Source organism: Eschrichtius robustus, chromosome X (assembly GCF_028021215.1).
Source record: "Eschrichtius robustus isolate mEscRob2 chromosome X, mEscRob2.pri, whole genome shotgun sequence".
Lineage (NCBI taxonomy): Eukaryota > Metazoa > Chordata > Mammalia > Artiodactyla > Eschrichtiidae > Eschrichtius > Eschrichtius robustus.
Window position 1 is genome coordinate 44,522,704 of NC_090845.1, and position 24,931 is coordinate 44,547,634.

The window sequence follows — 24,931 nt, forward strand, 5'->3', positions numbered from 1 at the left end:
CTGTATGTGCATCAGAATCATCTGGAAGGTTTGTTGAATCCAGATTGCCAGGCCCCACCCCAGTTTCTGATTCTGTAGGTCCGGGGTGGGGCTCAAGAATGTGAATTTCTAACAACGTCCCAGGTGACACTGATCCTGCTGGTCGGGGACCACACTTGAAGATCCATCATTCTAGTTCCTGACCCTTTACTTTTCTTTGTGGATCTCATGTAGAAAAACTATTCTTCGTAACCCTTATCTTAATAATTAATTCCAATGCAGCCCATTTTCCATGCTCCACAGAGCCTTTTTTGTTTTTTTTAAATAAGTCCTAATGAATGAAACTCCAGAGCCTGCTTTAAAAACAGGAATCTTTTTAATTAACAAAAAGGAGTCTAAGAATTAGGAAGGCAATGTCTCATTTCCCCTGCATCCAAGGAGGAACACCATTCTGCAAATTAAAACAAGGTTGAAGGATTCGATTTGGCCAGGCGTTAAAACAGAACTTTCTCAAGAATACTGGTCTTGCTTTATGGGTGATAAGGTGTGTTGACATTCGTATCCGTTACAGATGTACTGTTTCCTGATAACACCTGTCTTTGAAAGTGTGCTTTGAACAAAGGGGTTTTGTTATGCTTCTAGGACTTCAGACATCAGTGCTGTTAGCCTATGAAAACAAACTCCCCAAGAAACCTGTAATTCTGGTTGGCTGCTTTATCTAATCACCTGTTGCCCTGGTAATAATGTCATAATCGATACTTCCTTTGTTCCTAAACTGTATACCTACTCACTGGATTTCCTTGGGAAGGGGATTGTCACCACTTTCATCTTCTGCTACACGTTTGGGCAATAAAATGACTGCAGATTTCTTATTTAAACAAAGACTGAGTCTTATCTCATGTAATCACTGCAACACCACCTAATATGATGTATTTGTTTGTCTGTTGTCCTCACTAAAATGCCAGCTCCACAAAGGCAGGGATTTGTGTCTGGTGTGTTAACTGCTGTGTCTGGAGGTCCTGGATGGGCACCAGCAAACAGTAGGTGCTCAATAAACCTCTGCTGAATGAATAAATAAATGCAATAAATAGAGCTTTAGAGATTCTGATAAGCGTGAAGAGGAATAATCTGGATTGGAGGTAAAAATGCGAGCATCACGGCAGGGAGAAGTAGTGTCTCAAGTGCCGGGACTGGACCAGACCACCTGGAGAGGGCTTGGCTCGTGAGAAGAGGGAAGGGAAGCCCAGGCAAAGCCCCGGCGAACTCCAGCATTTCACGTTTTGGAGAACTGGGAGAAGCCAGCCCAGGGGCCTGAGGAGGAAGAGGACAGATGGAAGAGGGCCTTCCTCTAGGCCTGGCACATTCCATCCATGGGTTCTCACACACGAATTCAGCCTCATTTTCTCTTTTTCTTTTTTTTACATATTTACACACACACTTCTGAATTTAGCCTCTACTATAGTCTCTTACGAACAAGCTCACATACATACTCAAATGCACAGCCTCTCTCAGCCACTCAGGGAGTTGTTTACTGTCATTGGCCCCCAGTCTTACTATGGTCTCCTTTGGCCAAGACCACAGTTACCCTCACGGGTCAGTTTTGCACATCCACAGAGTCACGCCTTTTGATAGGATGTTTCCACCGTTCACTCGGGCCGTCATTTTCTCACATACACAAATGGTTAGTGATTTTAGCCACCAGTGGTCTCTCTGGAAGTTTCTCGCGCACACACCCACACCCACAATCACTCTTTCTCCCACCTCTTCACACTCGCACCCATTCTGCACACCCAGAGTCACTATGCTAAGAGTTTCACACGCATACACAATTGCACAGAGTCTCAGACACCGTCTTAGTCGCCTAGTCTCACATTTCTTTGCAAGCAGCTTCCAACATGCCCAGTCCTTGCTCTACAGCCTTTAATAAAGTCTCTTGCAGTTTTACACAGACCCACAGTTTCTCAGACACTCTCAGTCACTCGTTTTCTCAGACACTCTCAGTCACCCAATCAGTGTCACGGTCACTTGCCCTCACTCAGCCTCTGACATCCTGTCGTCACTAATTCACCAATGTTACTAGGCTCTCAGTAAGTCTCACACACACAGCCTCTCATGGCCCATCTTAGTCGTTTACACCATCATCTGCTGCATCCAGCCAGCGTATCATGTACCCTCAGACACAATTACAGCCTCAGCGGTTTCTCACACACACTGATCGCATGGTCTCTGTGTCTCATTTACTCTGTTTCATTTTCTCAGTTTTTCACCAGCATGTAGTCTCCGGTTTAGTCTCTCATGAAACGTTTCACACTCTCACACGCTGCTCAGTCATCAGTTTTCTCTCAGGCGGCACTGACTTCCTTCTTTTTTACTCATTGCCTCTCACTCACAGTGAGGTGGTCTCTAGCTCACTTTCACTCACTCAGTCTCACCATCATTTTCTCTTACACTTTCAGAGTCCCTGAACCTGTGGGCTACACTGGAGTAGTAACTGCAAATCAATCTGCCACTAGGCTGAAGTACACACACACACACACACACACACACACACACACACAATTACAGCCTCTCACGCTCTTCCAGTCGCGGCCACATTTTCTCAGTCTCTCACACAGTCTTTGCTAGTTTAGTCTCACAGGAACGGTTTTCATACACACAGTTGCGTATTCTGCTATCTTACGTCTCAGGCACCCATCCGGCCTCACAGCCATTTTCTCTCATACCATCAACCTCTCACACATACGCTCCCATTACTTTAGTTGATCCAACAGTCTTGCGTTAACAGTTTCACACACAAGCCATCTCCCAAACACTGAGTCACCTGCTCACTTACAGTGAAGTTCCTTACCTACACACGGTCCCTGACGATCTCTATGGCACTTTCGTGCTCGTACAGGCTCTCACACGTTGTTTTGGTTACTCAGTCTGTTTTGCTCACCATCAGCCTGTTCAACAGTGACTGATGCGCAGTCCCCACTTCCTTCTCATAAACGTTATTTCACACACACCACCAGTTTCTCGTATAGTACCTTAATCACTCATTCAGTCTTACGGTGGTTTTCTGCCACCCAGCCACGATTTCTCACATAGGCACAATGTCAAGTTTGCAGTTACAACTTCCACTCTCTCAACACACGGCTTCACAAACGAACGTGCGCAATCACAGCTTTCCATAGTTTTCTCTTTTTCACACACCTGGTTACCAATCTACAGTCTCTACCACTGTTTCGGACACACACCACCATGCTCTCTCACCCTCACGATCAATCTCACACCCTCACCGCCTTTCACACAGAGTCACGCCTCTGCACACAGTTACTTCCAATGGCTTTAGGGGGAAAAAAATGCTAGCAGCCTCCAGCATCACCTTTAAAAATATATATTTACAGGAACAATTCCCCATTCTCTGGGACTCTTAGAAAAAAAGATCCATTTTTGGGGAAGTAAAACAAACAGTGGAGACAGGTGTAGCACCGTCCCCCAAATCACCAACCCCCAGGTCCCCAGGCCCAGGCTGGGCCGGTGCTGACGGGAGGTGAACCCAGGAGTCCTTTGAACCCGCCCTTCTCCAGCCTGGAATTCACACAGGACAGGCTTTATGTCTCTCATTCCTCCCTCCCAACTCCAGGGACACTTAAAGGGTCCTTTGTACCCGCCCGCAGGAAATTGGGGGGCTGGGAGGGAGGGAGCTGAACATACACGTTTGGTATCAAAAATAAACACTTGGGGGAGGCAGGAAGACCCCCTCCCCAAATCCCTTCCTTCCCACCCACCCTATCTCAGATATAGGAACAGATGCCTCCCTCTCCCCTATTGAAAAGCCCTGTTTAAAAATAGATTATACTATCAAAATGGCAGGGGGTGGGGGATAGGGAGACCTGGAGTACTGGTTGGAGGGGCCCCCCAGACGGGGACCACTCCCCAAAAAAAACCCTCCATTGGGAGGAAACAGGCAGGACCCCAGGAGTTTGGCAGACACAGGAATGGCTTCTCAGGGGAAGAAGAACAAAAGGGGCATTCCTCCCCGGCCAAAAAAGGTGGTTGAAAAAGGACAAGCTGTCTGAGAGAAAGACCGGGGAGGTGGAAATTCCCATTTCCAAGGGTGTGAGCCTTCCTTGGCCAAAACTCCCAAACCATTAAACAGCACAAATTCTTCCTGGACCCTTGGGGAGGGCCAGGAATAATAAACTACAGCAATCTAGCTCCTCTACCCACACCCCAAAATGGAGACAGGGCTCCCTCAGCTCCCCAAGGGCAGCCTGAGAAATAAATAAAGAAAGGTCCTTCTCAAGCCAGACCCCGACTGTCTCATCTTGGGGAAAAAATGTGGAGATGGGGGAGATGCCCTTGCCAACCCCCCCTCCCCGAAAGAGTTGGGCCAGGCTCCTCCCAGTGGCCTTCAAAAAATAAATAAATAAACCGTCCCCACCACTGCAGTAGGAGACGCGTTAAGAGCGGCCACTGGGGGACTGACCAAGAAGAGAGAAGTTGTATGTTTTCTGTGGAAGGGTTACTGAGAGATCCTTTCTCCTAAGAATCCCCACCCAACCACAACCACAGCACGAGTCTGTCAGCTGAACTATGTTTCTCCTTGAGACGGCTGGCTGGAGAGAAGTTCAGGGCATGGATGGAGTGACCCCAGAAAGGGGTGGTGGTGGTGGTGGTGATAGTCATGGCTTCTGGGGCCCGGGGGAGAGCACCACGGGGGTTGAGAGGCCATCCACGCTGATGGAAGGGATGTGCACCTGGGCGCTGCCACTGGACGGAAACTGGGGACAGAAATAGGGAGAGGTCATGGATTGGGACCGTGCTAGGATCTCTCACCCTTTCCAAGATGGGGGGAGCTGATCCTACCTGGAAGGAGAGCTTGGCCGGGCTACGGGGTGCAATGGGACTCAGGGTGCTCCAGAAGTGAATGCTGGGGGGCAGCGAGCTGGGCGTCAGCAGCACCGGGGTCTGTGGGGAAGGGGTGGTCGGGGCGCAAGTGAGCAAGAGAGCAGGTGTGGGAAAACCAAAGGAACTTGGTTCCAGCCCCGCCAGATTTCCCACTCATACTTCCGAGATCACTCCTCAAAAGTGCACAGGCCTGGACCATAACTACTAAGGCCATGCCCGTGACAGCTCTCCAGCTTTACACAGACAACCCCTCCTAACTCTTGAGGGCCCACCCCAGCCTCATTGGGCAAGACCACCTACAAGACCCCACCCACACGTCGCTTTCAAACCTCACCATCCCAGTAGCTCAGGGTCAACTTCCAACTCTTATCCCCCACCTGCATACCTCACAGGAAACCCGCCAAGCAAATCCCAGACCCAAAAGCCCCGCTTAGGTTCCTCAAGCTATGCTCCAACCCAGAAAGAGTTCCTGCAGAAAGCCTCTCGGGCCCCTCAGTCCCTGCCCACAGAACTCCCTAGACCTGCCCTTCTTTTGGGGACCCGACCCCTCGGCATTGCAGGCTTGGTCGCCTTGCAGCAATCAAGCCCCGTCTCTCCGCGCAGCCAACCCCACTCGAAGGCTCCACCCTCCCACTCACTCAGAGGTAACCGCATTGGCCCTCGCGGTCGGTCTAACTCCTCCCACCCCCACTCCGCCCCAATCCCATTCATTCCAGGTGCCAGCCCCGCCCCTTCGAAGGTTCTCACCAATGTGTGCGTAGGTAGCAGGGAAGGCGTCAGCGCTGGGCCTGGCGCCTGCAGACCGGAACCAGTTCCCGATCCCGGAGTCCGTTCGGGTCCCGGCCCACCCAGCAAGCTCGGGCTGAGCGGAAGCTCCAGGTCCCGGGGCTTCCGGCCCTTCTGAGGCTGGGCGATCTCCGTGCTAGAAGTTGTGGAAGCCGCAAGGCCGCCCACCGCCGCAGTTTCCATAACGACCGCGGGCAGCCGGGCTGGCACGCCCTCCGCGGGAGGGGCTTCTGGCTCGGCCTTGGGCTCAAAGGGCTCGGCCTTGACGGCTTCCAGGACAAACCCCTCCTCCCCAGTGGCTGCGGCTTCTAACTCTTCCTTGGGCTCTTCCACTTTGACTTCTGGGGGCAGTGGCCGGCCCAACCCAGGCTCCATATTTGGCTCTTCGGATTTAAGGTTTGGGGCCTCGGGTGGGGTCAGGATGACCTGGGAGAGGAACAAGTGCAGAGGGGGTGCCTAAGGATTGCTGGGGTAGTGAAGCCAATTATTTCCCTTGGAAAGCGGGACCTGGTAGTGGGAGCAGGTCCTCCAATAAGACGTGGGACTTTGCCAAGGAACTGGGGCTCCTTCTGGAGTAGGTCCTCCTATCTGGGGGCAGGGGAGGGGTGAGACACCTGATAGCGGCACAGCTGCCTTTAGGGGCGGGACACCAGGAGATACCGCCCCCATTTCACGAAAGCAGGGGTTCTCAGAAATTTGCTTTATGGACCAGCAGCATACGCCTCATCTGGAAACTTGTTAAAAATGCAAACTCTCAGACTCATCCACAGACCCACATAAACAGACATTCTGGGGGGTGGCCCCCCGAAATCTGTGGCTTAAAAAGCCCTCCAGGTGCTTTCTGATGAGTGCTAAAAGTGTGAGAACCAGTGCATTAAGCAAACACATTCAGGACACCTACTACATGTTGGGTGTACTGCTAATTGTCGTGTACTGAATTTCCTTCTTCCTTCCCAGGCTTTGCATAGCTTTCCTCCCCATCCCTTTCTCCAAGGGGACTTCTGTGTCCCTCCTTCCACTATATCTCCTTTAATAGGACATTTATGTCCCCCCTCCTCCCAGCCCCCCTCCTCATTTGGGAATTGTACATCCCTCCTCTTGCTGACTTTCCGGGTTCTAGTCCTTACCTGCAGAGGCAGGCCGGCCTCCTCAGCCTCCAGGCAGGCCTCCAAGGGGCTTGGACTGGTGCTCCTGCTCCCCGAAGGGGGCACTGCTGCTCCTGCAGGGGCGGTGCTGGGGAGCACTGTGGAAGGCCGAGGATGAGAGGGCGGCTGCGGCTGCGGCTGCAGGGACTGGATGGTGAAGGTGGAATAGAGGCCCGAGCGCATGTAATCGTTCCGGCTGCTGCGCGCCAAGCCACCCGGGCCTGCCACTCCTGCACCCTTGGGTGTGCCTGGCTTCCCAGAGGCAGTGTCCCCGGGGACGGCGTGTACAGCTGTGGTGCCCACATTTGCCACAGTGGAGGTGACAGACACCTCAGGCTGGGGCGGGCAGTCCTCAGTGGAGCACCCCGCGACCTCGGGGTAGGACACAAACTTGTAGACGAACTTCTGGCCACTCACTTTGCGGATGATGTTCTGGGAAGGGGGGAGACAGGATAGAGGGTCTTAGAAGAAAGGGCCAGGGAGGGTGCGGATGGTGAGGGGGTGAAGGGGTGTTGTCTCCTATAGTGCCTTTCTTTCCTCGTGCCCCTCTCCTGTCCTTTTACATATACACCGTCCCACCTCAGTGTCTGCCTCCCCATAGGTTCCCCCTCCCAGCTTCTTTCACATCTCACCCATCTCTCAATTTGGGGTCTCCTCCGTTGTCCTCCAGTTTCTACTGCTCTCCCCCAACCTGATTCCCCTCTCTGTATTCTCCCCCAGCTTCTCCTCCTTTTCTGTCCCCCCCAACCCATAATCCTTCCTTTAGTCTAATGCCCTTCTCCCCTCCACGTCTCCTTCCTGTCCATCCCCCTCCAAGTCTCCCTCTGTCACACTCTCTGCATCTCCCTCTGTCCAATTCCCCCACCCCCACCTCAGATACACACAGCCACACCCACGGGCTCCTCTCCACACTGGGGCCCACCTAGGGGAGTAGATCCAGGAGCAGGCTTTCCTCCTGGCTCCAGGAACCAGGAGTGTCTGTGGGCTAACAGGGCCAGGCCCTGGGGCTGGCTGCCAGGACAGTTTTGGAGTCTAGTTTATGCAGTAAGACAGGAAAATGAAGTCACTGATAATAAATGTTGGAAGAGACTAAATGAATGTAGAAGAATGTGGTGATGAATTGTTAATAAACATGAATTATTACAGGATTATTTAAAGCTCTTGACACAGACGTGGAACAGGGCAAGGTCATCAGGGAGGACAGGATGGGGAGCCTCATTCTTAATACTGTTGGGCAGGTTTAAGCTGAGGCAATTGGAAAATGAAGTCACTGATAGCAACTAACAAGAATTTAAAATACTGGTATAAATATTGGGAGAATCTTAAGGCTGGCTTGGGTGGGTCACAGAGCACGTTTGGGGTATTTCAGGACAGGTCTGGAGGGTCTCAGGGATATTCTGGTGGTCTCAGAGCACAGAGTGAGGCAGCCTCATTATTAATATTGTTTTAGAGGTTTGAGCTAAAGGATTAAAATATAAAAATGGAATAAATGCTATAAATGAGTTAAGGGTGTGAAGCACAGGTCCAGGGCTGTTCTGGGGGACAAGAGGCATCTGGAGGGCACTAGGGCACCCTGGGGACATCTTAAGTGTTGGTCATGTATCTCACAGGGTGGGTTTGTGCTTCTCAGAAAAGGAATGAAAAGGGAGATTCATTAATATTGTTTTGGAAGTTGCAAAGGGGGTTGAAAGGAAGGGGAATTGGATGAAGGCAGTCAAAACGTACACACTTTCAGTTATAAGAAAAATAAGTACTAGGGATGTAATGTACAACATGATAAATATGATCCACACTGCTGTATGTTATATATGAAAGTTGTTAAGAGGGTAAATCCTAAGAGTCCTCATCACAAGATTTTTTCTTCCTTTTTCTTTTTGTATCTATATGAGATGATGGATGTTCATTAAACTTATCGTGATGAACATTTCTTGCTGTATGTAAGTCAAATCACTATGCTGTCACCTTAAACTTATACAGTGCTGTGTGTCAATTATATCACAATAAAACTGGAACATGAAAAATATTGTTTTGGAAGTTTCAGGTAAAGAAATAAGAAACTGACGGGACTTCCCTGGTGGTCCAGTGGTTAAGACTCCACGCTCCCAATGCAGGGGGCCCGGGTTTGACCCCTGGTCAGGGAATTAGATCCCGCATGCCGCAACTAAGAGCCCGCATGCCACAACTAAAGATCCCACGTGCTGCAACTAAAGATCCCGCACGCAGCAACGAAGATCCTGCATGCCACAACTAAGACCCGGTGCAGGTTTATTAAAAATAAATAAATAAATAAATACTTTTAAAACAAAAGAAGTAAGAAACTGAAATAACTGGTATAAATATGGGGGGGTTATCTAGCACTGGTTTGGGAGTCTGAAAGGATAAGATAAGGAAAATGTACAATTTTAGCTATAGGAATAAGATGATAAATTAAAATAATTGATATAAATATTGGAGTGGACCAGTGTTGCTCTGGGAATACAAGAGGATGGGGTGTGGAGCGGGCATTATACATGTTGTTTTGGAGGTCTTAGCTAACGGAATAAGAGATAAAAAGAATTGATAAAAACGCTGAGGGTCCTGGAGAATGAGGTAAGGAAAGGTTAGTATAATGCTGTCATGGAGGCTTTGATTCTAAGAATAAGGATATTCTAGAATTCTTATTCTGGGATAAGAGATTATGAAATAACTGGGGGAGCCCAGGACTGGCCTAGGATGAGGAAGAGTCATTACTAAGAGTTTTCAAAAGTTTTGGCCAGAGGAATAAGGCAAGAAGATGAAATGTCGTGCGGGGCATGGTGGGACAGCAGGACTTTGGGGATCTCAGAGAGAGTGGAGTGAGTAGGGGGTCAGTGTTAATGGTGCTATGAAGGTTTTAGCCAAAGCTAAAATAAAATACAAGAAAATAAAACAACTGAGATAAATGCTTAGGGGCCCCCATGTTCGTGTAAGAGTACCAGAGGATGGGGTAAGAAATGGTAAATTTTAATATCGTTTTCAAAGTTAGAGCTCTATCAATTTAGTCAAGAAAATGACATAACTGATTTAAATGTTTGGCACAGGCCAGGGGGTGGGGTTCCTGGCCCTAGTCTCAGACACCTTACCTTATCATAGTAGTACCGCAAGGCCCGGCTGAGCTTGTCATAATTCATGTTGGTCTTATTCTTGCGCAGCCCCCAGAGCCGGGCCACCTCCTCAGCATCCACCAGCTTGAACTCACCGCCATCCCGGGAGGTCCAGGAGATGATGTGGCCATTGCCTTGCTCTCTCAACAGCTGCAGCAGAAACTGCCACAGCGTCACAGAAGGGTCCATTGCTGGGGGAGTGCTCACGCCATCCCAGGGGTACCTGGAGAGCAGAAAGCTCAGAGCTGAGAGGTTGCAGACACAGGAAGGGGAAGAGGTCAGCAGGAGGAGGATTCCTTTCTTGCCATCTTGCCTCCACCTCTGTCCCCAACTGCCACCACCATTCCCTGAACGCCCTCAGCCTGGCTTTGGATGACTCCTGTAATGCGATGAGACTTCTGGGGATGCTAGGATAGCGTCAATGTCTTCTGCGTGTGGGACAAATGTGAACCTCTGGGGGCCAGAGGGCAGACTGTGACACGCAGAATAATGCCCCTCACCCAAAGATGTCCACATCCTAATTTCTGGAACCTGTGAGTATATTATGTTACCTGGCAAAAAGAACGTTGCAGGTGAGTTTAAGGTTATGGGCCTTAAGCTAGAGACTATTTGGGTGAGCTCAATCTCATCACATGAACTTTTTTTTGTGGTTACAATATACCCTTGTTGCTTATTTATTTTATACAGATCCTACGACCTCAAGGAATTGAATTCTGCCAGCAACCGAAACGAACAGGAAACGGATCATCCCCTGGAGCTTCTGGAAAGGAATACAGCCCTGCTGACACCTGGATTTTAGCCTGGTGAGACCTGTGCTGGCCTTCGGACCTCCAGAACTCTAAGAGAATAATTTGTGTTTTAAGCAGTTAAAAGTTTGTTATAATTTGTTACAGCACGAATAGAAAACTAGGATAAGGCCCCACACCTGAACATTTTCATTTGCATCTTCTACCACATCAAATATTAAGTTTTCCAGGAGGTTCCTTCTGCCAGCTCCTCGCAAAGGCTGTTCACTTCATGCTGGGTTCCCTTCCTCTGCCTAGAAGTCTTCTCTATCGTTCAGTTCCCAGCCCCAAGGGCCTTGCCTTTATGAAAATTCCTAACACTGAATGTCTGCTCTCTTCTGTCTCTCTACCCCACGCTCCTCTGACCCATCTCTGTCCCTCTGTGTTCTCCTTCTTGACAACAGCAATAATGAACATTTATTGAGTGCTAAATACATGCCAGGCATTGTACCAATCAGAGGCAATATGGCCTACTGGACAATCAGCCTCTCCAGAGCCAGACCACCAGGGCTGGAATCCTGGTTCTGCTACTTATTAGCAGTGTGACACTGGGCATGTTCTTTAACCTCTTGTGCCTCAATTTTCCCATCTGTAAAATAGGGATAATAATAATACCACCTAGCTCATAGGGTTATCGTACAGATTAAATATACTATGCCTGGGGTATGATAAGCTCTTATGAAATATTAGTTTCTAATTTGTTCATAATTCCTGATCTGCTATGCCAAAACCTGATCTGAAACAAAATAAGGCCTTTTGTGGTCTTCACTGATCCTCACTTGGTGTGACTGTTCATACATCTTGCTGCAGAAATCTGAATGTGGCTGATTACAGAGCCCACTAAGGGTGTTATGTAACATCTTGTATGTATACCTTGTCACCTTTCTAAAATCTGAAAAATTCAAAATTGTGAAACACATCTGGCCCCAAGGGTTTTAGATAAGGGCATGTAGACCTGGATTGCTATTTCTATAGCTATTGACTCATTTCTCTCTCATCACAACTTTGGGAAATAGGTACTCTTATTATCTCTAATTTACAGATGAGGAAGCAGAGGCACAAAATGTCTAAATGACATGTACAGGCCACACAGCCCTAAGTGGCAGAGCCAGGATTTGGACGCAGGCAGCCAAGTTCCAGGTGTCTGATCTTTTCAACCATTAGACTAAACTGCCCCTTGCACTGACTGCTCCCTCAGCATGTCGTGCAGAGAACAGGACCCTCCTGGCCCCGCCCCCCCACCCCATAACTGCTCCCTTTGCTGAGTGTGAATTGGAAATAAACATGAGGTTCCTTTTCCTTAAGGAATGAGCTTTCATCAATCAACTGTTCACCCAGCTGGGACTGTTGGGTTAAGAATAAGACCTTCCAAATCGGAAGGTTTCAAAGAACCTCCCTCTATTATTTATAGCTTGAGTCTTTAATCTGTAATGAAATACAGTCTGATCCTCTTATGTCTGAGCTGTTTCGAAGTTCATCCTGCAGACACAATTTTAGGCAATTATGTAAGTCACAAGGCCACGAAGTGTCCAGATCAGAGTCCCATGATCAGAGACCTTGCTGGGTTTATTTGGAAGGCCTGTTTGTTTCAGAGGCACAAAGAGACCAGTGTGACTCCTGGTGGCGACAACAGGCAATTTTACCAGTTCCTCTTTCAGTAGCCACAGAATCTTTTACTTAAGGTGAAACCTGACGGTTGGCTTCAAGCCTCAGCAGCACATGGGGTTTTGTATTTTGTTTATTATCACGTCTCCCATGTGACCCCTAATAAGAGTTCTAGTCATATGCCTCACTCAGATGTGTTTACTTCTCTTTATTTCGTTCATTTAGCAAGCATTTTTGGAGGGCCTACTGTGGGCCAGGTGCTGGGGATACAGCAGTGAATACAACAGTCAAAAATCCCTGCTCTGGCAGAATTCACATTTTAGTGGGGAAGACAGACAAGAAACAAGATAAACAAGAATATGTCAGATGGTGATAAGAGCTCCGGGGGGGGGGGGTGGGGAAACGAAGCAGGGAAGGAGTTCTTATTTTTGAAAGGGTAGTCAGGGGAGGGTAGTCACGAGGTGATATTTGAGGAAAGACCTAAGAGAGGTGAAGGCGTCAGGTCTGTGACAACCTGGGGAGCAGCCATCCAGGCAGAGGAAATAGCCAGGGTGAAAGGCCCTGAGGCTGGAGAGCCTGTCAGGTCAGAGGAAGGGAAAGGAGTCTGGCGTGGTCAGAGAGAAGGCAGTGAGGGGAAAGTACCAGGAGATGAGAACAGAGGGGCAGCAGGGGCCAGACTAAGTAAGGCTCTTTCGGGCCCTGGAAGGGCTTTGACATTGACTCTGAGTGAGACAGGAGCCATGAGAAGGCTGTGAATAGAGGGGTGACAGGCTGTGATTTGGATTTTAACAGGATCCCTCTGGCTGTTGTGAGGAGAACCAACTGTACGGGCTGAAGAGGCTACTGCAATAGTCCACGTAAGAGATGGTGGTGGCAGCAGTGGAACTGGCGAGAAGTGGCTGAGTTCTGGATAAAATCTGAAGGCAGAGCGAACAGGATTTGCTGGCAGATAGGATGGGGGTGGGGTGGGGTAAGAGAGGTGCCAAAGGTGATTCTAGGTTTGTGGCCTGATCACCTGAGATGGCAGCACTGCGGGAGAGCAGGTTTTGAGGGCAGATCGGGAGATCAGTTTTGGAGATGGTCAGTCTCAGAGGCCCTGTGAGATACCTACGTGTATGCCAGGAAATAATCATACTAATCTAAAAAATAGGAACCAGTCACAGAGCCCTTACTGTGTACTGCAAACCATTTTAGTCACTTAACTCATTCAATCCTCAAACCAACACTATGCATGGGCATTATTATTACCCTCCCGTTTTCCAGATGAGGAAATGGAGGCACAGAGAAGTTAAGTTAACTTGCCTAAGGTCACACAGCTGGAAGTTAGCAGAGCCAGGGTTCAAACCCAGGCAGTTTGGCACTAGGCAGTGATCCTGGCCACCTTGCTCCATCAGCTCTCTATAGAGCAAAACAGAAGGGTAAGATCCTACAGGGGGACAGGGATGCTATTTTACACAGGGTGAGCAGGGAGGGCTTCCCTGAGGAAGTGACATTTAAGCAGAGCTCTGAAGGAGGGGAGATAGCAAGCCATGCTGACATCTGTGGGAAGGGTGCTTCAAGCACAGGGAACAGTGTGCACAAAGGCTCTGAGGTGGGCCCAAGCTTGGCATGGGCACCCTGAGTTAATCCAGTTCCCATCTCAGAATATGTATGTGCTGTTCTCCCTGCCAGGGGTGCCCTTCCCCCTTCCCCACACATGATGAACCCTTTATTACACACATCATCAAGTTCTGGTATCTCCCAGGCAGAATTAACTCTTCCTCTGTGTGATCCAATGTGCCGAATAACCTGTCTGCCCTTGCAGATCTGTTCTTCTCTCTGGGTCTCCAGCCTCATACTCCTGTCCTGTTCCAGCTGTGTGACCTTGAGCAAGTTACTCAACCTCTCTGGCTCTGTTTCTGTACCTGTAAAATGGCGGATATGTCACCCTCAAAGTAAAGTATCTGCAAGATACACCTACTCTCAAAGGCTTTTGTGAGGATTAAAGGTCAGTATATGTAAAGGACTTAGAAAAGTTATCTCTGGGACATAGCAGATACTCAAATGTTACGATTAGCTGGCTTGACACTCTACTCCCTCCCCAGCCCCTCCCCCACAATCTTATGTATCAGCATGGCCTCACTATCTGGCTCCCACCAGCTTTCTGACCTTGCCTCCTACCTCTCCCTCCACTCTGCTCCAGCCACTCTGGCCTCCTTCATGGCCCTTGAACATGCCAGGCACAATCCCACCTCAGGGCCTTTGCACCGGCTGTTCCTTCTGCCTGGTACACTCTTTTCCTAGGCATTATGGCTCCCTTCCTGAACTCCTTCAGGCCTTAATTCAAGAAGCACCTTCTAAGTGAGGCCTGCCCTGTGCCTAAGATTTCAACCACCCTGATACTCTATTCCTACCTTCCCTACTTCACTTTTCCTCCTTAGCACTTGTCTAACATACTAATTAATTAGACTTATTTATATAGTCTGCACTCTTAGCAAATGTCTGCTCCACAAAGGCAGGAACTTCTGCCTGTTTTGTTCCCTCCCATATCCCCAGCACCTAGAATGCCTGGTGCTCTGTAGGTGCTCTGTAAGTGTTTGTTGAATGAACAGTCCCGACTAACCAGCCTCTTTTAACTAGCTCTCTTATGCCCTCTTCATCTTCATCTGCCCCCCACCCTGATTTGTCTGATATTATATTTTTCCCATTCATTCGTGCAATAAATTCTTATCAAGTACTGGATAAGAATTTTAGGTGCTGGAGACCCAGCAGTGAATAAGCAGACAAAAAGAGTCCCTCATGGGACTCCCATTCTAACGGGGAAAGACAATAAATATGACAAACTGGTAAACTATACAGTGTGCCTGACAGTGATAAAGGGGAAAGACACAAATAAAGCAGAGAAGGGGTCTAAGTCTTGCTGGGTGTGCAGGTTCAGATGGTCAGGGACGGGTTGACATTTGAACAGAGCCCTGAAAGGATCCACACAGAGATGGGGGTAGAGCGTTCTGGGCAGAAAAAATAGCCAAGGCAAAGGCCCCAAGGCTGGGTCACACCTGGTGTTTTTGAGGATGAGTTAGGAGGCCAATGTGGCTGGAACAGAGTTGGGGGGGGGGCGGTGCGTAGGAGGTAAGGCCAGAGAAGTTACTTGTTTTATTAACTCACAGGTATTCTTTATTTACATTGGAGGGTATTCTAGTTCTGATTCCCCCATTTAACCAGTGAGGAAAGAGGTGCAGAGAGAAAGTGGTTAAACCACTAAGGTCACATAGCTGCTGGGATCGGGGGTGGATGGGTGCTGAGACAAGGTGTGGAATGGAGACAGCTCTGCAGGCAGAGGGAACAGCAAAAACAAAAGCGTGGAGATGGGAACTAATTTGGTTTTTAAGGAGTGGGGCCTCGCGTGAGGTGAGATGAAACGAGAGAGGAAAGCCTCAAAAATTATCCTATGTTCTAAGGGGCAACCTAACCTGGTACCTACTGATCACCTCTGTGTAAGGTATTTAACCTCCCTATGCCAAACTTCCCTCAGTACCTAGCTCATAGGGTGGATTAAATGAGCTCATTAACATACAGCATTTTGCCTGGTACACAGTAGGTGCTCAGTAAGTGTTAGCTCCTACTGGCATTATCACTATCACGAATGTATTCATTTACTGGAGGGAGGCAGGATGTCTTAGTGGTTAAGAGTTGTGTATGAGAGGGTGTGTTCTAGAGTAAAAAAGTCCTGGGTTCAACAAGCACACAGGCTGATCCACTATTAAGAAGGTGGGAGGGTGGCAGGGAAGGCCACAGACTGATCCACCACAAGGAAAGGAGGGGGGAAATAAAAGCACACAGGCTGACCCTCCTGGAGGGATTACAAAGCACTGGACTCACAGGAGGGTACACTGGAGGGGTGTGAATGCAATCACATGGGTGGCAGGAAGGCCAATGAACAGATCCACTGCAAAGGTGTGTGTGTGTGTGTAAAGGCTCACCTTATTTACTAGGGGCAAGGAGAGCAGAAAAGCACATTGACTCCTGCACAATAGTGGAGAGGGAGAAAAGCCACCCCACAGACTGATTAAAAGGAGAGGGGAACAAGGCCATGGACTGGGCTACTGAAAATGGGGAGATATAAAGCACTAAACTGACCCACTATTAAAAGGAAGGGAGAAGCCCAAGGACTGGACTGACAGTCTACAAAAAAGGGAGGACAGGGCAATGTGCTGATAAGCAGGAGGACGTGAAAACAAGCATGTAGACTGATCCACTGTAAAATGGTGTGTGTGTGTGTGTGTGTGTGTGTGTTTGATAAAGCCATGGACTGATGCATTGGGGGATTGGAGGCAGGAATACAAATTCACAGATTAACTCACTGTTGGGGGGGTGGGTACAACGCTACGGACTGACTCACTACAGAAACAGTAGGGATGAAAAAACAAGGCCACAGACGGGGCCCCTGAAAGTTGAGGACAGGAGAATACAAACACTCAGACGCACCTACTGTCAAGGAGGTGGACATTGCCGGAGACTGGTTCCCTACAAGCGGGGATCTGGGGCAAGACCACGGCCGAGTCTACTGTAAGGTGGGGTGGGGAGAAATACAAACACGCAGACCGACCCATTATAAAACAGGAAGGGAGGTTAAGCCACGGGGCAAAGGGCCAAAGGGAGGGGACAATGGCACAGGTAGGTCCACCAGCCGAGGTGGTGGTGGTGGGGAGTCGAACACCAGCAGGCCATGGGCCAAGCCACATCCCCCCGCGCGGGGGCGGGAAGGATACACAGGGTCACGGACCGGGCCCTCCACCCTCCAGGCCCCGGGCTCACCTGTGTGTAGCGCAGCGGCGGTGTTGGCAGCTCCGGGGGGCGGGGGCTCCATGCGCGGCCCTACCGCCCCCCAGGCCCGGGCTCCGAGGCGGCGGTGGCGGCAGCGGTGGCGGCGGCAGCACCTAGAAGCCGCCCCTGCGTTTCCCCACTGCTCACGTGGGCCCACGAAGGAGGAGCCGAACGTTCCGCTGCTCGCTGATTGGCCAAAGCACCGTGGATCGACGGCGCGGCTTCCAGGGCTGGGGAGGCGGGCCTTGCTCCACAGAGCTATGTTGTGATTGGCCCGAGGGGAACTGGTGGAACGCAGATGGTCACCTGGGTTCCGAGGGGGCGTGCTCGACCCCTCCAGTGCTCCACGCTGATTGGTTCAAGACAGATGGCTAGGTCATGGGCGACAGCAAGGTTCGGGGGACGCCTGCCTCGCACTGATTGGCCTATATGGGATTGATGGAAGACAGCCAGCGTCCGAGGATAGGGGTGGTTAGGCCCTGCTTTCTGCTGATTGGCGGCCGAGGGACTCTTAGCTGCCAGAACCCCTAACGGGGCGGTGCCAAACTCTACGCAGCTCAGCGGAAGCGGGACTTGTATAGAAGTACACAGGCATAGCAGCCCGCAGGGAGGTCTGGCAAGGGTTCTGCGTAGGCGGGCAGGGTAACTCTGTAGTGATTGGCTAGAAAAGACGAATTTAGAACCGAGCAGCTGCCAGACAAGCGAAGGAGTGTTGAGTGGCGGAAACTAAATGCCTACGAGGGCGGGTCGAGCTGCAGCTAGTAATAAACCGGTGGAACCAGGCTCTGCATCGATTGGCGGAAGCTTGACTCAACCTAGAATAGGGGCTGGACCAGGGAGGGCGGGATCAGCCCTAGGCCCATTGCTGGTAGCTGGAACTATTGATAATTAGAAGCTGGGGCAAGGCCAAGGTTGGGCCTAGACGGGCGTGGGTGTAATTTAAGGTACCTGAGAAACGATTGGGGTGTGGGAGAAGGGTAAACCCTAGGGCCAGGAGCGAAAGGCTGCCTTGGGGAGCAAACTTCCACCCTGAATCGGCCCATTCTCTAAGGTAATTCAAAGACTATTGTACAGGAAAAGAAATGGAAGGGTCAGGTGGGGGCCCAGGTTGTCAAGGCGATGGTATAGAGGGCAAAGCAGAAAGCCAAGTGGCACATTCTGCCAGGGGACAGGCTGAAGGCGGGACTTCAGTGGTTTTTAAAGGTTCCACACAGACCGGATCTCTGGGCCTCCTAGTAACTTTGTGCTTTAGAAATAGGGCACTTTCGCAAACTGCAGGGGTTAAGGGGGGAAAGAAGGGCCATATGACTCAAAGACATTCAGGCTCTTTAATGTCAGGGGAGGTAGGAAGAAGTCAATGGTGAGGCTCCGGGAAATTCTGCAGGCCTTGTAGTTCTCTAAGCCCCTGAAAAAGAGAACAGAAAAGACTGAACGGAGCCTGGGTCCAGGCCCCACCCCAGGCTTGCTCAGAACTCCCTTCCCTCCGAGCCAGCTCGGCTTCAATTTGACTCCAGTTTAGAGGGAAAGATGGTGCTTCCCATCTCTGGCTCTCTCTTCCTCAGGTCACCGCCGTAAACATTTGGAGATAGAGTCTGGGAATGGGGTGAGTTGCTCTCACCTCTAGCAACATGTGGATATGGGCCTTGATATTCATGGAGTCCTTGGTGAGGCTGTTGCTGAGCCTGGAGAAAAGAAAAAAGAAAGGGCGAAGTGGGCCCCACTTATGATCATGAGGATGATGCTTCCTCATCATTTCAGGAACTACCTACATCCTGGATGACTTCCACACGGCAGGTGGTAGGACATCCTATTACCTGACCTGCTCCTATGCAGAGATGCCTGGCTGCCATCTGGACGGCACAGATTCAGAGACATTTATTGAACGCCTACTCTATGCCGGGTCGTTTTAGGTACTGGGGAGATAGCAGCAAACACAACAAACAAAAATCTCGGCGTCGTGGAGCTCAAACTCTCATTAAGAGGGACAGTGATGGAATAAAACACGGAGTATGTCAGATGGTTATAAGTACAATGAAAAAATTAAATGATAAGAGAGGATAAGGAGTGCAGGCATGGGGGCTGTAATTCTAATTAGAGTGCTTAGGGATGGCTTCACTGAGAAGCATTTGAGTAAAGACTTAAAATGAAGAGGCGAATCATGTGAATACACGGAGGATGAGTGTTCCAGACACAAGGGGCAGCAAATGCAGAGGCTCTGAGGTGGGAGTGTACCTGGCATGTCTGAGGCACAGCAAAGAGGCCAGCATGGGTGGAGAAGAATAAGCGAAGGGGGGTTGTAGGAGGTGAGGTCACAGAGGGAAGTGGGGGAGACAGATCATGTAAAAGCTGACAGGCCATAGTAAGGACTCTGGCTTTTACCCTAAGTGAGATGGGAACCAGGGGAGGATTGTGATCAGAGAAGGGATGTGAAACAACTAGGGTTTAAGAGGATCCATCTGGCTGCTGTGTGGAGAACTGACTAGGGATAAGGACAGCTAGCGTGGAAGAGGAAGCCCAGTGAGGAGGCTATTGAAATAGTCCAGGTGAGAGATGCAGACTCACACCACAGCGGCAGCAGTTGAGGTGATGAGAAATGATTGGATTTGGGATATATTTTGAAGGTAGAGTCAACAGGATTTACCAAAGGAGGATGCTGGGTGCGAGAGAGAGGACTTAAGGAAGACACCAAGGCCTAAGCAACTGGGAAGCTGGAGTTGCCTGAAACCACTCTGGCTCTGGACTGTTGAGTTATGTGAACTAGTCAATTCCTTATATCTATGCCAACTGGGACCAGTCTCACCCAAAAGAATCCTAATTGATACAAAGGATCAAGGAAGGCCTTTCTGAAGAATGAGTAGGAGTTAAACAGTAGGACGGTCTTTTCCACAAAAAGTCCAAGAGGCAGGAGAGAGCTTTCTGAGGAGCTGTCAGGAGACCAGTGTTAGAAACTAAGCGAATGGTGGAAGGAAAGTGGCACAGGATAAGATCCAAGAGGTAGGAAGGGGCTAGATCATGCAGGGTCTTGATATCATGATAGGAATGTGGATTTTATTGGCTGAGCTATCTGTCAGTGTGGGAGTGCTTTAAGGAAACGAAATACTGTTAAGAAAAGTAGAAGGCAACAACATAGGATGTCAAATTGGGAAAAAATAGTATGAACCCATTTATATATCACTGTCTCCCAAATTTATATTTTCAATCCAGCCCTCTCTCCCGAACTCCAGCCTTGGGAGTTTTAACTACATCTTCAGAAAATCTATTTCAGTGTTTAACGAGCACCTCACACTTACCAGGTCCTAGACTGAACTCCTGATCTTCCCCTCCAAATCTGCTCCTCCCTTATCTTCTCCACCTCATAAAATGGCAATTCCATCCTCCTAGTTGCTCAGCCAAAAACCTGGACTCCTCTCTTTTTCTCACACCCCACATCCAATCAAGCATTCTATTTAAAATTGCAACTGCTCCCTCAGAGGCAATGTTTCTAATCTCCAATCCTTGTTGTTCTCTGCAACACTGTCAACCTGTGACATACTACATCCTTTACTTATTTGTTTACTGTCTGTCTTCCCTGACTAGAATGTAAGCTGCGTAAGGGCAGAGATTTGGTCTGCTTTGTTTCCCGCTGTATCCTCAGGAACAAAAACAGTATGCGGCACATAGTAGGCACTCAATGTACAAGCTTAGTCTGTGAAAGGTTTCAACGCTTAAAAAAAAAAAGGAGGCGAAAAGTATAAAGTTCACCAAATGCTAGTTGTAACACAAAAGGGATATGTTTAATTTATTGCTACTGATTAATATGTAAGGCAGTGTTAATAGTCATATGGTTATTCGTTTCTTCTATAATCATGTCTGCTTATGGGTATGGATGTGTACTCCTTTCTCTGTAATCAGAAAGAATGTACACAGAGACCTGATCCTCCCACTCCTCAAACAAAGAAACAGACTGAGAACAGGAAGGACTGATAGGCCATTTTGGTTAAATAAAATAACCTGAAAGAAAGTTACTTTAAAGTGTGTCCGGAATAACCAAGTATTTTAAAGAACAGAGTGAGCTACACAGACTCAAATCTTCATCTCCTAGAAAGATTCAATTACTACGGAGTCCTACTAATTATCACAAAGTAGTAAAAGATTCACATTTCTCATCACACTAATAGACCAGGTCAATACATCAAAAATACCAGACAGGGGGCAGGCAATGACAAATACCTCATTTTGGGGAAAGACATCAAGTCTCATAAAATTAAAACCTATTTGAAAGGCTCAGGAATCCTGTGACATAACAAGGAAGGCTTTGTCATAAAAAATTGGACTTGGTCTAAATGGCCACCAAGTTCAGAATTGCATTGGCCTATGAAACCAGGTCCCTCGGCCAAATTATTCACCAACTGGCCTGATCAGTAAGACTTAGAAATCCCAGCGGGTCTGAGGCTCATTTGGGTCTACGGACACTGAAATCCTGAAAAGGTTTGAAAAGAGAAGAATTACTGAAACCTAAGGGAGGCAACTCTGGAAGAAATGAATGTAGGAATAAAGAGAAATATAACCTAGAAGGAATCTTAGATCCGTGGGGTTCACACTTGTGAGATGTTGTTAATCTAAGTGTATTTGCTCAGCATCCCCTCACTCACTCCATCTGAGTGAGTGAATGCTCGCCATTCTCGGCAGTTCCTCCTAACATGGCAGGCACACTGGTTGCCTTGCCAGGAATGCTCTTCCCCAGACAGCCCTATGGCTTGTTCACTCAACCAAGTGACTCAAATGTCACTTCCTCTGGGAGGCCTTCCCTAGCCACATTTCAGACCTCCCGTCCACACTCCCAATTCCCGTTCCCTGCACAGAACCTTAAACTCAACTGGAGCCCATCCTTTATCCCCACATTACCTCCCCATCACCACCCACAGAGATCTGCTTCAATCCCCACTTAAATCTATTTCCAGCATATGCTTTTAAATTCATTCAACAAACAGAGTGCCTACTATATGCTATGTGCTATTCTAGTGACTTGGGATATAGAGAAAATCTCTCCCTTTGCAAAGCTTATATCCTAACGCGAGGAGGCAATGAACATTGTAAAGAAGTAAATTACACAGTAAACATTAGGAGGTCCTAAGTGCTAGAGAAAAAAGGAAAAAGTAGAACAAGGGAGGGGAATCAGGAGTGCCAGGGGTTGCAATTTTAAAGTTAGGTTATAGAAAGCCTCATTGAGGAAGTGACATTTAAGCAAGACTTAAATTGAATAAGGAGAAAGGAAGCAATGCAGGTACCTGGGGAAAGAGTGCTGTAGGCAGAGAGAAGAGCCCCTGCAATCACGCTGAGGTGGGATCATTCTGAGGGTGTTTAAAGAAGCCTGGGAAGGTTAGTGTGGTGAGAGCACAGTGAACGAGCAGGAAAATTAGAAGGAGGTGAAGTCAGAGGTAATTTGTTTTATTGTTTCTGATTTATAGGCCGAGACCTCCAGGATCTGGTCAAAACTGTGCTGATGTGTAACAGTTATAGTCCTTCTAGGAGGTAAGCCTTCAAGGAACCCTTCTGTCTTGTTCCCTGCTGCCTCCCCACCACCAAGCACAGAGCCTGGCACACAGCAGATGCCCAATAAATTTTTGTGTGAGTGAACAATAAAAGACCATATATCAGTGCTTATTATGTTCTACACCTGGGGCTAAGCTTTGCATCCCCACTTTCCTCAGCCCTAGCCCTGAGGGGGAGGGGAGATGGGTTCCTAAGTGTCATCCCAGGTAGCCATGGGGAAAGGGGGAAGAAGGGTGTTGCAAATGGTGGTGTTTTTTAGGCACTATCCTCATGCAATGGACTTACTCTGTGAGGAGACTGCTCTTACGATCAATGAACCTGAGAGCTTCTGCCAGTGTCAACTCCAGGAAAAAACCATATCCAAGGGCCACATAGATCCGTGAAGTGTCTGGGCTAAGGAAACAGTGGTTAGAGGAAGCGGGGAAGTCCTTATCGCTGTTTAGCACACCACACAGTTTGAGATTTTTTTTACTCCCCTCTCCCCCGCCTTCCCCAAATTGAAGCTCTGGGTGGGCAGGGATTTTGTCCTATCTTATTTACTGTCACATCTCCAGCACCTAGCAGTGTCTGGTACATAGCAAATACTCAAAAAAAAATTTTTGTTGAATGAAGGAAAGGGGAAGCTGAACCCTGTGGGCTCAGAGGGGCGGGTAGACACTCACACCACTGTGTCAACGAAGAAGTTACAGCCCAAATCCACCTGCATATATAACTCCGAGTGATTAGCTTCCTGTGGGGCCAGGGAGAAAGAGGTAGGGATCAGTGGTCAATTTTTAGGTTAGGTGACAGGTTTTGGTCTGGGGTATCTCCTCTCTTCCCCCTCCTTTGCCCACAAAAAGATGGTACCTAACCCTGGCATCTTTACCTGGAGTCGCTCAATGACATTTCTCAGTTGAAGGTATTTGGCCAGCTGCTCATACACCTTGTCGCGATGGTCCAGCACCTTTCTGATGGGACAAGAGTAAAATGGTGACCAAGAGGAAGTCCTGTCTCTCTTGGAATACCGCATATCATGACCCTCTGAGACTCTCATGTCACCATGCCCTAAAGAGGTGTTTCAGTGCATAAGTCAAGATTTGAACTCTGGGTCAGACTACTTCGGTTTGAATCCGGGCTTTCCATTTTACTAGCTGTGTGACTTTGGCAAGTGAGTAACCTTTTTGGAACTCAATTTCCCCATCTTTAAAATAGGAATAACGAGTATTACCTCACAGAGTCATTAGGAGGATTAAATGAGTTTACTATAAAGCATTTAGAATAGTGCCTGCCAAATAAGAAGCTCTATATATGTGTTAGCTATTATTTATTAGTATTATTACACTCTACTCCCAATGCCTCCCTCCAATCAGGATACCCCATTCTCACCCCAGAAAAAAATCCTCCATCCCTTTTAGGATGCTCATAATCCTAGACCTGAAAACTCTACTTCCTGCTCAGATTAATAATGATAGGAATAATAATTTTTCATACTCATTGAGCCTCTAGTATCCAAGTTAAATCCTTTACAAGGACTGAACACGTTGAAAACTCAAAACCACCACATGAGGAAGGTTGCATTAACTTCCCCATTTCCCAGATGAGAAAACTGAGGCACAGAAACTCGAGGCGAGGTACAACGTGTTCACACGGAAAGCGAAAAGGCCAAGCCAGGATTCGAACCTGAAAACTCGCTCGTAATCCTTAAGTGCCATCTGAGCCCGCGCATGCGCGGACACACCCTCCATTAAGGCCGCCATGTCTTCTTCCCCCCCCCCCGCCGTCGCACCCCGGATATCGCCCCTCCTACCCCTCGAATGGCGCGCGGGGCCGGGTTCCGAACGCCTCACCCACCAATCAGAAGGCTACACCCTGACTTCGAACGCCCCGCTCACCACGTGCACCGCTCCAAGCGACCCGCCCCCTATTCTGTCACTCACCTCAGGTCCCGCTGCAGCACGTCAGAGATGAAAGCCTCGTAGCGCAGCACCTTCTCCGCGGTGGCCTCCACCGCCCGCCGTTTAGGGGGCGTCGCCATGATGGGCTCCTGAGGAATGAGGAGGGGGAAGACCATGATAACCACTCAGTTTGCCCTCAAGCACAGTACATCTGCACCCTCTCAACGTTAGGAGTGGGGTCTTCCGGCTCAAGCTGGGGGTTCAGCCTTCTGCCCCTCCCAACTCTGGGACCCGGTCACACAGGGACACCCAAACGCGGCCATTACCTGAGAGCCGCCGGCAAAAAGAAGGGTTGGTAAGAACCTTAGCTTCCGGGTGGCGCGGGTAAATGACGTACAACGAGG

At 49.0% G+C, this 24,931-nt stretch overlaps 2 protein-coding genes across 4 annotated transcripts; both read right to left on the reverse strand.

Moving 5' to 3' along the window:
• Window positions 1-3,342: 3,342 nt before the first annotated feature.
• ELK1 (ETS transcription factor ELK1) lies at window positions 3,343-17,231 on the reverse strand. 2 transcript variants are annotated; one of them, XM_068532905.1, is made up of 7 exons: window positions 17,189-17,231; window positions 17,113-17,144; window positions 9,908-10,151; window positions 6,789-7,238; window positions 5,623-6,087; window positions 4,834-4,935; window positions 3,343-4,748 (listed from the first exon to the last, which is right to left on the reverse strand). In XM_068532905.1, exons 3-7 carry the CDS (start codon window positions 10,115-10,117, stop codon window positions 4,650-4,652), a joined length of 1,326 nt encoding a protein of 441 aa, XP_068389006.1. In that variant the 5' UTR covers window positions 10,118-10,151; window positions 17,113-17,144; window positions 17,189-17,231; the 3' UTR covers window positions 3,343-4,649. The 2 variants fall into 2 exon arrangements, with proteins under 2 accessions (XP_068389006.1, XP_068389005.1); XM_068532904.1 differs by lacking the exons at window positions 17,113-17,144; window positions 17,189-17,231 and adding an exon at window positions 14,038-14,172.
• Window positions 17,232-18,430: 1,199 nt separating this feature from the next.
• Window positions 18,431-24,909, reverse strand: UXT (ubiquitously expressed prefoldin like chaperone). Of its 2 annotated transcripts, XM_068532913.1 has the most exons (7): window positions 24,854-24,909; window positions 24,570-24,676; window positions 23,519-23,600; window positions 23,316-23,383; window positions 22,939-23,046; window positions 18,740-18,803; window positions 18,431-18,526 (listed from the first exon to the last, which is right to left on the reverse strand). In XM_068532913.1, exons 2-7 carry the CDS (start codon window positions 24,665-24,667, stop codon window positions 18,476-18,478), a joined length of 471 nt encoding a protein of 156 aa, XP_068389014.1. In that variant the 5' UTR covers window positions 24,668-24,676; window positions 24,854-24,909; the 3' UTR covers window positions 18,431-18,475. The 2 variants fall into 2 exon arrangements, with proteins under 2 accessions (XP_068389014.1, XP_068389013.1); XM_068532912.1 differs by lacking the exon at window positions 24,854-24,909 and having other exon boundaries at window positions 24,570-24,718.
• Between the last annotated feature and the right edge of the window lie 22 nt (window positions 24,910-24,931).